The following is a 14,762-nucleotide window of genomic DNA, read 5'->3' as shown; positions in this document are numbered from 1 at the left end:
TCCTGCACAACTCTTACGTACTTCTCTGCCACTCCCGACTTCCTCATACAATACCACATCTCCTCTCTCCTCACCCTGTCATATGCATTCTCCAGGTCCACAAAGACGCAATGTAACTCCTTCTAGCCTTCTCTAAACGTCTCCATCAACATCCTCAGAGCAAAATCTCATGCTCTTTCTTGGCATGAAACCATCCAGCTACTCACTAATCATCACCTCACTTCTTAACTGACTGTCCACTACTCTTTCCCATAACTTCATGCTGTGGCTCATCAATTTTCTCCCCCTGTAGATACTACAGCTCTGCACATCCCCTTATTCTTAAATATCGGCACCAGTACACTTCTTCTCATCTCCTTAGGCAAGATTCCATTAAACTATCTGGTTAAAAACTCTACTGCCATCTCTTCTAAACAACTCCATTCTTCCATAGGTATGTCATCTGGACCAACGGCCTTTCCATTTTTCATCCTCTTCATAGCTATCCTTACTTCCTCCTTGGTAATCCATTGCACTTCCTAATTCACTATCTCCACATCATCCAACCTCTTCTCTCTCTCGTTCTCTTCATTCATTAGTCTCTCAAAGTACTCTTTCCATCTGGTCAACACACTCTCCTCACTTGTGAGTACGTTTCCATCTTAATTCTTTATCACCCTAACTTGCAGCACATCTTTCCCAGCTCGGCCCCTCTCTGTGTAGCCCACCGGTCCTTTTCTCCCTCCTTAGTGTCCAACCTCTCGTATAACTCATCATACTCCTTTTCTTTAGCCTTCTCCACCTCTCTCTTCACTTTGCGTCTTATCTCCTTGTACTCGTGTCTACTTTCTGCATCTCTCTGACTATCCCACTTCTTCACCATCCTCTTCCTCTGTATACTCTACTGTATTTCCTTATTCCACCACCAGGTTTCCTTTTCCTCCTTCCTCTGTCCAGATGTCACCCCAAGCACCCTTCTTGCTGTCACCCTTACTACATCTGCTGTAGTTTCCCAGCTGTCTGGTGACTCTTCACTGCCACCCAGTGCCTGTCTTACCTTCTCCCTAAACTCAACCTTGCAGTCTTCCTTATTCAACTTCCACCACACGACCAAGGCATTTAAATAATGAAGATGAACAATAAAGCCTAAACAAGTGCATAAAATCTAAAACTCAAAAAGATTGTCCTCATATACAAAGTAAATATCAATATTCTAATGAAGCCTAATTATACAAAAATTCAAGTAATTTAATGTATTCACACACAAATTCTCATATAAATGAGCATTACACTTAGGTCCACAAGTATTTGGACAGAAACACAATTTTCAGGGTGGCACGGTGGCGCACGTGTTCTCCCTGTGCTTGTGTGGGTTTCTTCCGGGTGCTCCGGTTTCCTCCCACAGTCCAGAGACATGCATTGGAAATCCAAAAATTGTGCTTAGTGTGTGCGTGTGCCCTGCCTGGGATTTGTTCCTGCCTTGCGCCCTGTGCTGGCTGGTATTGGCTCCAGCAGACCCCTGTGACCCTATGTTAGGATATAGCGGGTTGGATGATGACTGACTGACAATTTTCATACGTTTGGCTCTGTGTACCACAACAGTGGGTCTGAAATGAGGCAGCCAAGACGTGATTGCAGTGTAAACTTTCGGCTTTAATTCAAGGAGTTTATCACATGAGCCGTTTAAGAACGAGAACCATTCTTAGTTTGTCCAATTACTTTTGAGTTATATGGACTATATATAACAATCATAAATATAATGCTCATTTTCAATACTTGGTTGAAATCCTTTGCAGACAATGACAGTCCGGACATCCCCAAAATGTTGGGTGATGAAGCCTCCCTAATGAGGCTTTACTGCAGTGGTCTTGATGCTTGTTTGTTGGTCTTTGTGCCTTTTCAACAAGTAAAGCGCACATTCAGTTGGGTTGCAGTCAGGTGACTTACACAGCCATCACAGAATTCAAGACAAAGAAGCAGAGTAAAATGCTGTTGCAGCTTTCACAATACATGTTTTTAGGTTGTTGTTCATCTGTCCTATAAGATACGTGGCATTTGACTAGATCTGAGCAGACAGTCTGGCCCCATATACTTCAGATTTCATCCCACTGCTCCTGTAAGCAGTCAGATCATCAACAAACACTAGTGACCCAGTTACACTGGCAGCCATACATGCCCATGCCAGAGCACTGCCTCCACCATTTATCATGGTGGTTTGCACCTTTTACGACAATGATATTTCAACCTTCATCAAACTTGGCCAAATGTTTTGAAGGGATTTTACTTCACCAAGAAAAGAATTTTATAATCATCCAGCAGTGTTGTCTTTCATGGTCATCCAGGCCTTTTGGTGTCGCTGAGCTAACCAGTGTGTTCCATCTTGCTAAGAATAAACCGGATTGTTTGGACCCTCTTAATGTTCATGTTGTTATCTCTCTGATGGGCTCGTTTTGTTTTCTCAGCCTAATAATGGCCTGTTTTGGCACTGACAGCTATCTGGACCTCATCTTGAGAGTTCACTGCTGCAACTGATTTCAAATGCAAATTCCACACTTGGAATCAACTCCAGATCTTTTATCTGATTAATTGTGAAAGAAATAATAAAGCCGGCCATAGAACACACTCATTCTAAAGATTCAACCCCAAATATTTTATGGTAAAAAAGCTAAAACATGCAGTAACTTTATTAATGTCCAAAAACATATGGTTCTAACTGTGTATGTCAGACAGTTTGTGCTCATGTGTAAAGATACACAACATGATAAGTTATGATCATGGCAACAATTTGGAATTACAAGTAAAATGAAATGCTTTGTTTTAATTTTTTTTAAAATCATGTTTAACTTACCACACGAAGCAGGGCTGATCAAAATGGTGATGATAAAAGAAATGACCGTCTTCCTGCAAAGTAAGACATTTCATATATCATGTATCTGTTTAAAGCAGCACCAACAGAATAAAAAATGGAAAGACGGGCCACTCTCTTCACTGTCATTATATAGGACTTAATAAAGCCATCTTCTTGGATAAAGGAATCAAATATACAACAAGTAAATAGGAAAAATTTATACAGTAAAAAAATGCATGCAGTAGAAAGTTCTGTGAACCCTCAACAATGTCACCAATCACAGTGGACCTTAAAATTAATTTTAACTTACGGTATTAGTTTTACATGTGAAGGTCAATGTAAATTTTTCAAAACCTTGAATGATATATAGCTTGACTCTCAAACCAGCCTCATACTGAGCTTACCCCGTCACCATTGGGCATAATGTGGGAACCAACACCGGACACAGTGCTGGTTACAAAAATTTTTAAATAAAAAATGGCCGCGTATTCCTGGACATGGAATTGTAGATGGGAGGGTTAAAAAAAAAAAGTCTGTGCTCTACAGTAAATTTCACTACATATTCCATTTCGATTATTTTTCACCCTTGAAAATATATAAGGATTCTATGATGAAAGACCTATCCCCTGTTTGCAAGACATTAACTTGTTCAAAACTAATACGGTTCCAATTAGTGTTGGCAAAATGCAAAAGCAGTTACTGGTACCGAAGTCAAAATTTTCACATCTCAATGACGATATGCCAAAAGGATACAGAAGGAAATAATGGATGACTTTGCATTTTTCACAAAATTAAATGCAAAATTAACATTTTTCCCCTCAATAAAAGGGATAAAACTGAACATTACTATAGCAATGGAATAGTGGTGCATTACATCCTTCTATATAAAAGCGGTCGGGATTGTCCTTCCGTCCCGTGAGTGCTACACAGGTGCGGAGTTTCACACACGCCCCGTCCATTTTGCAATGCATGATGGGATTTGTAGTTTTGTTTTTCCAGGTAAAAGATGATTTTCTATTCCAGACTGTGCGATATCTTCTTCTTCTTTCTTACTATATAAAAGCGGTCGGGATTGTCCTTCCGTCCCGTGAGTGGAAAGCGTAGCGGTATTCCGCTTATCACAGACTTACTACTTGCAGCCTGCGGTACGAAGCGACATGATATGAGCAGAGTTCTTGTGCTCTCATCGTTCCCTTGCTTTTGTGCACGATGCGCTGGAAAAATAGACAAAATGATGTCTCTGGAAATAATTAATGTTGATGGAGTACAAATGCCTCACCGCGTAGTAAATATCAGGGGGGTTCAAAAGGGCGACCTCAATATATAAATAAAGTTTAAATTTCATCACAAAAATAACAGAAACTACGAGTATTAAAGTAATACCACTCAAATGCAATATAACCAAATGAATGAGTTTGTGTAAAATATCAAATTGATCTACATAATGAATTGCCTTAAGAAGTGGTCAACTTAAGAGTCAGTCGCCTTAAAAGGCGGGTCAGCCTAGTTTATTTTAAATATTGTAACAACCAACACCAACAACTTGGGTAGATGTGCTGGAGCCACAAACCCCAATACTGTTGCCTGATGTCCAGCCCAGTCCACCACAACCAACCGAAGCTGCACCACCCTGCCGCCATTAAGGCCATGAGGGACTTCTCAACCTGACCAATACTCATCCTCTCCTTCAATATCTTTCCACCTCCTCACTCTTTGTATTGTTTCTGCCAACCGACTGCAGGCTCTTGCACTTCTTCCATTGTTTTCAAGGAGCCCCTCTTCCTCTCTGCTCCTCACAGCTCACTGCGATGCTTCACTTGTCTAACCTGCTGCTCCCTCAGAAAGCGTGCTGTTCGGCAGTTGTGTAGCTACATGGCCCTCAGAATTGCAAGACCGGTCAGTACAATATGCTTAGTATCTGAAATATTTAAATGTAATAATGTGTCAAAGAAATAAGCAAAACACACTTGGAAAACTTAAATCTGGAACAAAATGTCCTTGGGGGCTTAATAAATATAATTGGTGAAATGCAAATTAATGAAAGCAATGGAAGTAATGCATAGACTACACTGGTGATTGACACTGTTTAATAGGATGTTTTGCACCGCACTTTACAGAATCAAAATGATTTAAGTTTGAACAAGTTTGTGTCTGTTCATCCAATAAGCTCAAAGTGTTCTTTATAAACTTGCATTGTGTACAAATGCTGACCATCAACATGCTGTTCATTAATGTTAACCTTTCTTATTTTTACTGTAAATATTTTGCACCTGTAAGACATCAGGATGGGCGAGGGTTAAGTGCTGGGAAACACTGACTGTGTTGCCTCCTTCTAGCCACACAGCACTGCTACGGAGTTCGAATAATGTCTAAAGTCTATGAGTCAGCACCAGGAATTCTGTAATCTACAGTAACTCCACAGACACCTTGCAGACAATCAGCACACCTGGTCCATGTGCTCTGTGCCTCATTTTAAAGACACAGCATTAAGCAACTTCAGTCCTTTTCCTGTAGTAACATTACCAAATTTTGACTCCCGTCACCCTGTTCAGGACTAAGCGGGTTAGAAAATGACGGACTGTCTGACTGATGTTATTTTTATTTTTAATTTGTTCCCCTTCAAGCCCTTTGTATCAGTAACATTGTTAACTCAGTTCTTTATGATATTATGCGATTAAAAAGGTTTCCCAGCCACCAACACAAACAAATATCGGGTGTTTATTGGATATATATGAAAAACTTTTGTAACTACAACTGTGTGTAACTTGATACATTTTTCTGCTTTTGATCTGAATTCATATGCAACTCTCTAACTTTTGTAAAGTGAAAATATGACTTTAAAGCAACACTATTGTTCTTATAGAAAAATGTAAAAGCATTAGGCGTACCCAAGAAACATTAAAAGAGAGATGCTAATATTTTATATGGCAGTGTGGACAAACCTTTAGATTTGTATAAGAAGATGTCAACACTTAATAAGACCCTAAATGAACAGTGGTACTTCCAAAAATAATTCAGTTTCTGGGATAACCAAGAAAAAAACAAAAACGTCAGAGAGCTAGCAAAATGAAAAACAACGAGCAGGACATTAATTTTACATTATATGTGACTGTTAGCTTGAAGCCTCAGACTTAAAACTGGGCTTTCCAAACTCCATTTGAAGACATTTGATTAAATGGCAAATCCCAGACTTTGAAGAATATTTTCAACAAAGCACAGCTTATAGACTTTACAGCTACAATGAGAGCTGCTCTGAAAGGCCAGGGCGCTCACCTCCCAAGCCTCCTGACTCCCACGGCCTTATGCAGCAAACCAACCTCATGCCAGTCACTCCTGCTCCTCACAAACAGTCAGCAGGAGCGACCACTACCGACTGCCCAGGGTGCATGCCAAACACCCCACTAGGGCTTACTGCCCAGCTGCCTTCTGTTCTTGACAGCCAGCATACCTTTGCTCTTTGTATGTACCAGCTTTCTCCTTCCTGCCTCCTTCTTCTCCTTTAACATCCATTCACTTTCTTTTTCTTTTTTTCTCCCTTTCTGCATTCGTGCTCCTACTATATACAGAGCATCCAGAAAGTATTCACAGCGCTTCATCACTTTTCCCACATTTTCTTATGTCACAGCCTTATTCCAAAATGGATTCAATTCATTTTTTTCCTCACAATTCTGCACACAACACCCCATAATGACAACGTGAAAAAAGTTTACTTGAGGTTTTTGCAAATTTACTAAAAATAAAAAAACTGAGAAATCCCATGTCCGTATGTATTCACAGCCTTTGCTCAATACTTTGTCGATGCACCCTTGGCAGCAATTCCAGCCTCAAGTCTTTTTGAATCTGATGCCACAAGCTTGGCACACCTATCCTTGGCCAGTCTCGCCCATTCCTCTTTGCAGCACCTCTCAAGCTCCATCAGGTTGGATGGGAAGCGTCGGTGCACAGCCATTTTAAGATCTCTCCAGAGATGTTCAATCAGATTCAAGTCTGGCCACTCAAGGACATTCACAGAGTTGTCCTGAAGCCACTCCTTTGATATCTTGGCTGTGTGCTTAGGGTCGTTGACCTGCTAAAAGATGAACCGTCGCCCCAGTCTGAGGTCAAGAGCGCTCTGGAGCAGGTTTTCATCCAGGATGTCTCTGTACTTTGCTGCAGTCATCTTTCCCTTTATCCTGACTAGTCTCCCACTTCATGATGCTGCCACCACCATGCTTCACTGTAGGGATGGTATTGGCCTGGTGACGAGCGGTGCCTGGTTTCCTCCAAACGTGACGCCTGGCATTTACACCAAAGAGTTCAATCTTTGTCTCATCAGACCAGAGAATTTTGTTTCTTAAGGTTGTAACATAACAAAATGAGAAAAAAGTGATGCACTGTGAATACTTTCCGGATGCACTGTATAATGGGGACGCGGTTCAGGTGTGGCGATTAGCAGCTCCCGGCATCAATTACAGATGCAGACGATTCCTCACCTGTGCACATAAGTGAGGAAACGCCCGCCTCACGCAGCGTCCAGGAACCGCACTGGCCACACCACCATTCCCCCTCTTTAAGCCGCGAGTGTGGCTTTTAAAAACTGGCCTTTCATCTGAGCTGTGCACCCGCTATATCACAGTGGAATCACCAATAAATCTAACCAGCACAATTTTGGGGATGTGGAAAGAAAACCCAAAGAGTAGGCTGAGGAAAGTGCACACTTCACATGGACAATTACAACAATTCAAACTAGAAATCTGAAATAAAGTTTAACTGATTTATGATTATAATCGTTCTCAAACTCACAGATTGCCTTAAATTCAGTTCTTTGTGTTCTGTATGTTTTCGTTTTAACTGATGTAGTAGTACATGAGGCCTTAATTTTTACAAGCTTGAAATATTTTAGATGGAGCAACTTCATTTGCTTTCATTTAATGTCTGTGGCCCTGGTGAATACATGCAACGAAAAAAACAAATGAATTTCAAGTATGGCTTTCTTGGAAGATTGAAGGAGGGCAGTGGCTCTCAAACTCAGTCCTGGGGATCCAATGTGGCTGCAGGTTTTGCTCCAATTCACTTCTGTTTTTACCTGGACTCTCAGCCCAATTAAGCACACGGCTATTTACCACTTTCTGTGTTTTGGTGTCAATTTAGAAACTCTAAAACTAAGTTTTGGTATTTTTTAGAATGTACCAGGCATTTATGCTTGTTACATGGAAATGTTTTTGTTTAAATTTAGTTTTTAAAAGTTGCATTCTGCTTTTATGTGTGTTCTAGTCATTTAATTCATTATTTCAGATCGAGTATGTTAGTGGGGCAGTCACAAGCCTTTCAGAATTCAGTGTTGGCTGTCCTCATGTCTGCTCGGCTCATTGTTAATTGTCATTATTAGCAGACAACTAAGGAGCAGACTAATAGGTGTGGTCCCCGGCCGGGACACCCAGGAGGACCAGAGGAGAGCTTGTGCCTCCTCCAGACCGAGAGGGGGCGTCCGTCCTGGTTATGCTGGAGGCCTCAGGTAGAGGGCTTGGAAGCCCAGCCCTGTAGGGGCCCGTGGCCCAGTGCCTTATTATCCCGGGAGCCCGGCACTTCCGCCATACCAGGAAGTGCCGGGGGGAAGATGGTCCGGGTGCGCAGCCGGCCCTTCCACCACATGGGGGTGTGTCCGCGGGAGATTGCCGGGAAGCAGCTGGAGCCCATCCGGTTTCTATAGGGGCGCCTCCTCCAGTCATTGGTGGATGTCGGGCGGTAGTAGACAGAGCTGGAGAGAGGACTGGAGGCGGCCAGGAGAACGGCACAAGAACTGTGAGGCCTGGACTTTTGGGGGAACGGTGCAGAAGGCACTGGGTAGTGCACTGAAAATATAATTGTAAATATTGTAAATAAAAGTGTGTTGGGTGAACTTACGATGTTCGTCTGTCTGTGTCCCGGCCAGCGTTCACAGTGGTGTAGTCGTGCGGATGGGCCGTCTGGTACAAGACGGGGACCTGCATTTCCTTTACAACAAATTTCTGTGAACGGCCCCGCACAGCAGTGGAAGTCGGGTGGAAGAGGACGGAGCTGGAGTGAGGACTGGCGGCCAGGAGAAAGAGAGGCACAGGACTGTGTGGCCTGGACTTGGGGGAATCGGTGCTGGAGGCACTGGGGTTGTGAGTGCACGTATTTATTGTAAATAACTTGTAAATAAACGGTGTGTTGGGTGAAACTATGTTGTCCGTCTGTGTGTGTCCGGGTCAGAGTTCACATAGGCAAATTAATATAAAACAACTGAGGAGAGTTACTGTACACGTTTAAAGCTGTAGGAAAAATACAAACACTTCCAAATGTCTTATAAATGTGAAAAAATAAAATATATATCACACTGCTGTGAATTTCTGAATGCAGGTAAAAAGAAACACCAAATGAAATGACAACAACTAAAGGGAAATGGCTGACTGGTTGTGTGCCAGGAACAAAAACCTGCCAACACTGGGGGTCCAAAGGACTCCATTTGAGAACCACTGAAGTTGGGGATTTGACACAACCAGCGGAATTCAACCTGTCACTGCTGAGTATTTTGTGAATTCCCTGTTCTAATTTAATACAGATTTATTATGCATTTAAAAACACTTACCAGATTCCATTTTTCTTTTGAAAGTGACACAAACAGCTGCCTATATTTAGAAACGGATAAAGTGTTGATGCCAAAAATAAAATAGGATGCTCATGCATTTTGGGATTTAGCCCTAAAAATGAGAAAACAAAGAGAGATAGAGTTGTAACTTCAAAACTGAGTTAAAAAAAAATAAAATAAATAATTATATATACATATATACACACACACCACACTTTTTTGAAGGAACAAAAAATTGCTTCCTATTACATTATAGGTTACTGCCCAAATTGATCATCACTTTAGGATGCTATGTTAAAAAAAAAAAAAGGAAAACATATCAAAATAATTTTAAAAAGCACCCCAGCTTTCCTCTTCAACTTTTTTTTTTTTTAAATTTGGCATGTTTCAAACATAATTCTTGGTTCTGTCAATTTCATTCATTACATATGTAGCCAGCAGCACTAAGATACAACTCAAGAAAGAGCCCAGTACATGCCACCAGTACTTCACAGGGCCCAACTCACATTCTTACACACATATTTGGAACTTCAACTAAAGTGCCAAGTGAAAGAAGGTATAAAGTAGGCTCCTGGAACAGAACAAAAGGCAGTAAAAAATACAATTACTTGTACAAGACAAAAAAGACAACATGATCTGCTCAGTTTAAACAGTACCTCAGGCAAATAAACACATTCCCATGCACACTTAACCTGTCCCAGAAGCATCAGTCACAATTCAGGAACTCACTAACATTGATATATTTGAAATCTTCCATGAACCTGGCAACTATCCGAAGTTTTAAATGTTTGAGGAAACCAGAGGGCAGGGAAACTCAGTGGAGCCAAGGAGTAACACTTTGCTGCCCACACATAACTTGTTAAATGTGAAGATTTAGTAGCAATATAAAAAAGGATTAATTTTTGTTTTGTTCTTTATAATATGGAAGCACTAAAAAGTTAAAGGAACGGAGTGCATGTCACAACAAAAAAAAACAACCTCTAAATCCTAAACCAGTCAGCGTTATGGAGGAAGACTTGTTCAAAGGCAAATCTTTATTGTCATAGGCAGAACATTGCTCTTTTAGATAACGTTTACTTATTTTCTATAAAATCGACACAGATATACGACAACATCACGCTCTACCTTGCGACCCCTTTTTTTTTTTTTTTTAAAGCAAAAGACATTTAACAAGTAACGCCCCGGAAGGCAGACCATACAGCACACAGGTGCCCATCCTACAGTTTTCAGTGAAACGTACCAGAGAGAACATCAGCAAATGAGCACATACTTTGCAAAACAAAAGAAAATTCATATACCGTATACTTAACTGGATTCATCTTTATACGGTAGAGTGGTATTAACAGCAAGGAACCACCCATCACAAGCAAACTGGAATAAAGTACCCGAGTTGTTGGCAGAATATAAAAATAAACAACAAACTGTTCAAAAACGGAAATAACCGCGTGTAACGTGGGGTGCTTTTTTTTACCTTATATTGTGCAAGAACAGACTCTCATCGACTCGACCTGTCACCGTCAAAAAGGCTCCTGATCTATGAAGTTTCCCCAATTTTAGCTGGTAAGCCCCGTCCCCCGCAACTCATTGGCTAGGGAAGTGGAACTTCCTTCTAAATATACGAGTGGCATCCACTTTACCGTATGAAACCGCCTGGTTAGACGGGGATTAAGAGACGTGGGTGACAAGTGGATAAATCTGCAAAATACAGAAAGGCGTGACTTAAAATGGGAAATCAGGAAACGCGTTCTGTTTAGAGGCACGTGTTCTCATGTACATGCGCCGTGTGTTCTCCGGCTAAACTGTCTCTCCTTCTTCCATGCCTCTTTCTGCTATGCAAGTGGCTTAGAAAGAACGAAACGCGGACCACTCGTGTTCTCACCCGTGCCCACGTTTAACTACTCGGTCTCACTCGTGTGCGTGTATCTTTTCATTTCGAGATGCCAACTGTTTTTTTTTTTTTTAAAGCGATGCACTGAACGCAAGCAATCTGACTGGATTGGACTGAAGCCGCTTTGGGGGGTTTGGGGGTGTGGCTGACTCAGCTGTACCATGCAAAATAACACAGCTGCTCAATGGACCTTGTGTTTGAACTTACTGATGCGAATTGATATGTGCAGCGATTGATTTATCAGTCAAATTAATTTAATAAACAAGAACAATGCTGCACCACCCTCTGACACGCCAAAAGCCAACGAATTATTCAGCACAAGTGTTTTCGGAAACGCGACCGGGGCTCCTTTATGCCAACAGCAATACCTCTTTATTGCGCCTCACTGCTGTGACTGCGACTGACAACTCAGAAGGTTTCTTTCTTTTTAGTCATTTTGGTGTGTTTTCAGACCATAGTTTGTATATGTATTTATCGATTTATTTATTTATTTAAACAGCTTTTGTAAAAAGTCAGATTTCCACATGGGGACAAATAAAGTTCTATCTATTATGTGTATACAAGTTAAACAATGCTTCCTGCTGTTTTATGGGAAACGTAAGGGGTTGTCAAGGGACGTTTGTCTGAAGGGGAACCTAACCCTGGTGTAGACATGAAACAAACCAGTCTGCTGTGACCAGTGTAACTGAATGCAGTAGTGTGCTGGGAGCATGGAATTAGTGCAAGTGATGCCAATGGATGAAACAAACCGATTAAAAAGACCAGATCAATCCTAAGAGTCAAGCTCGCCACAAGACGTTGAGCAGGGGGTCACTCAGGGATGCGGACTATCCTGGACAATGACTCTCACACACTATATGAGGTGCACCTTCGATAACTGCATTTGTCTAAGGAGCACAATATGAGGTCATTGGTACCATCAACCTTCAAGCTCTGTAAAGAGTCACCCCTTGGCTGGGGTGGTCTTGTTCCCGGTTTCCTGAATGGTCTAGCAGACACCTTAACAGTCAACATTGTATGCCATTATATTCTGCCAATAACAGAAATCCTGGACTGTGAAACTGTAATTGGCAAGTATGCGCAATTCTAATCACTTAGTAAGTACCTGCACTTTGTTAATGTCCTTGCATGTGACAGATAAAAAAATGTGAAATCTACAAATTATACACAGTGCAATATGTCATGTAGTGCTTAATTGGTCAATTCAAATGACTGCGCCTTTAAGAATATAAAAGAGCAGCAATAATAATACCGCAAGACAAGTCAAGTTGGGGAGAATGCACTGGTACAGCACGTCGCCGCACCCACCACACAACGAAACAGCTCCGCATCCCGGTTGGCAACCCCCCAAGCAGGCACGCGGTCCAGTCCCACAGGAAATGACCCTCTATCTGTCGCTGCCAGGTGTTATTGTTTTTATTATTATTAATAATAATGCACGACTTTACAAATATAAAGGGTGTTAATTGAATTTTAAATACGTAAAAAATAATACCTAAATGAATAACTTAACTGAATGTAAGAGGGACACTTTCCTTATAAAAGCTGGACTGTGCTCTCTGAGCCTGTACCGTTACCTGACTTGAAGGACAGACAAGAAGCCGTTGTTGGGATGGCTTCATACATTGGTAATTTACTCTGCCCTGGTCCTAATCTTACTTTTATAGTTTTGTTTTTAATAAACTTTTTCTTTCTTCATCTTGTAAACCACTTTGAGCTACATCATTTGTATGAAAACGTGCTATACAAATAAATGTTGTTTTTGTGGTCAGGTATCATCACTGTTGCAGATGTCTTAGAAGTTCAGCGGACCACACCACACTCCCTGCCCTGTTACTTGACTTTCCCAATCCAGGCAGTAACGCCTCCTCTCAAGATACTTTCAGAGGGATACCTGTTGATGTTTTTAGGTAACTGGTCGTCTGAGGTGGGAACGATTAGCATACTTAAGACTATTACAATTCTTGTTATATGCATATATTTGTGCTTTTTTCTGTTGCTATAACCCTACAGTTTCTTTCCGGACTTGCAAGTTTTTATATACAAATCGTAACATAGATGTGGAAGCCCAGAACTAAACTGCCACGGTGAGTGGACTTTTAATGAGTTTTGGAATTCTCTATTTTCGTGATCTTTTTAAATTGAATATTACTAAAATTATCAACGAAGTTAGCTGAAGCTTCCAGACGTAGAATTCAGAATCAAAGCTGTTCAAAATTTACAAAATACAACACGAAAATTTTACTTAACAATTCCCTCTGTAAATAACCTGCAAAACTTACGTGATGTGTCTCAAGCTGTAAAGCCTTAATTTGTGCCTCTTTTCCTCCCACGTTTCCCAATGACGCTCCGGCAAATACAAATGGTCGCAAACATCAGCAAGCTCGTCGACGCTGCATTAAAACAGTACGCCCCGCGAGACCAAAAGCTGAGCTAAAAAAAGGTCTGTGACAAAACAGACGCCACTCCCATTTCTTGAACACCATGTCATTGGAAGCCTAGACAAACGTCCTTCTTCAGCAGAAAGACGAGGTAGTCTGAAGTAAATAAAATCCGAAAATGGGATCAGTCGAACGCCTCCGGTGTTTCTGCACATCATTATTAGTTTGCTTGGATGCCCTGGATATTTTTCTTTCCTTCGGATAATCGGATGACTGCGCCTGTTTTCGCGATCTCAGTCCTCCATTTCCTGTCATTTTCAATTCGAATATAACCTGCTTTCCGACAAGTACTCCTTGCAGTCGTCGAGCTTTCATTGCCGCTTTAGAGTTCCACTCTTTGCAAATGAAATACTTCGCGATTGGACGTTTGGCACCAAGACTGTGAACCTTGGATCGAGAGAGAGACAGAGAGCTAAAACTCCACTGTTTCAGAGCCGCAGTTGTAGACCCGGAAGTGACGTTTCAGGACTGACTTCGTAACATTACTTTCGGAAGGTTTCGGCCGGCCTCGGCAAGTAAGTTGTCTCCAAGTCAGAACTGACGTCAAGTCAGAACTGACGTCACCGCAGTTCGAGAACAGAGAATCGGAAGATAACTTTAGGAAGGTTTCGGCACGTCTCGGCAAAGCCCGGAAAGTAACGTCGGGTCAAGGACCGTTCAGAAATTAAAAGATAAAACTGAGAAGGAAAAACAGTACAACAAACTAAATAATACCCATCCTGGTGAAGTTCGGAGTGTTTGTACTATGCATGCGTGCAATATTGTTCTTAAACATGTATGTGAAGTAAACAGCAATACATGTTATACACTGAATTATGCTATATATTGCCTTACATAGAACTTCTCTAGTTTTTGTCACTTATTATTACAAGCCACCAAAAAATACTATTAATAACCCTAATTTATTTATATAGCACCCTTCCTATGTCCAAAATTCAGAAAGAACAAGACCTATATAACAGTGACTACAAATATCTCCACTAAATAAAGATAAATACAGGATATACAAAATATTCA

At 41.2% G+C, this 14,762-nt stretch overlaps 1 protein-coding gene across 2 annotated transcripts in view; it reads right to left on the bottom strand.

The window, feature by feature from the left end:
• Positions 1-14,210, bottom strand: part of LOC120531913 — a 28,496-nt gene extending 14,286 nt beyond the window's left edge. The window contains exons 1-3 of one of the 2 annotated variants that reach the window (XM_039757768.1): positions 13,587-14,210; positions 9,417-9,528; positions 2,828-2,880 (exon numbers count right to left, since the gene is read on the bottom strand). In XM_039757768.1, coding sequence (XP_039613702.1) covers positions 2,828-2,880; positions 9,417-9,514 — 151 coding nt within the window. In that variant the 5' untranslated portion in view covers positions 9,515-9,528; positions 13,587-14,210. Of the gene's footprint in view, positions 1-2,827; positions 2,881-9,416; positions 9,529-10,887; positions 10,970-13,586 lie in introns of those variants that run through there. The other variant, XM_039757769.1, reaches the window with a different exon arrangement.
• Between the last annotated feature and the right edge of the window lie 552 nt (positions 14,211-14,762).

Source organism: Polypterus senegalus, chromosome 6, assembly GCF_016835505.1.
Source record: "Polypterus senegalus isolate Bchr_013 chromosome 6, ASM1683550v1, whole genome shotgun sequence".
NCBI lineage: Eukaryota > Metazoa > Chordata > Cladistia > Polypteriformes > Polypteridae > Polypterus > Polypterus senegalus.
Note: the sequence above shows the minus strand (reverse complement) of the source record. Positions and strands in the feature narration are given on the sequence as shown.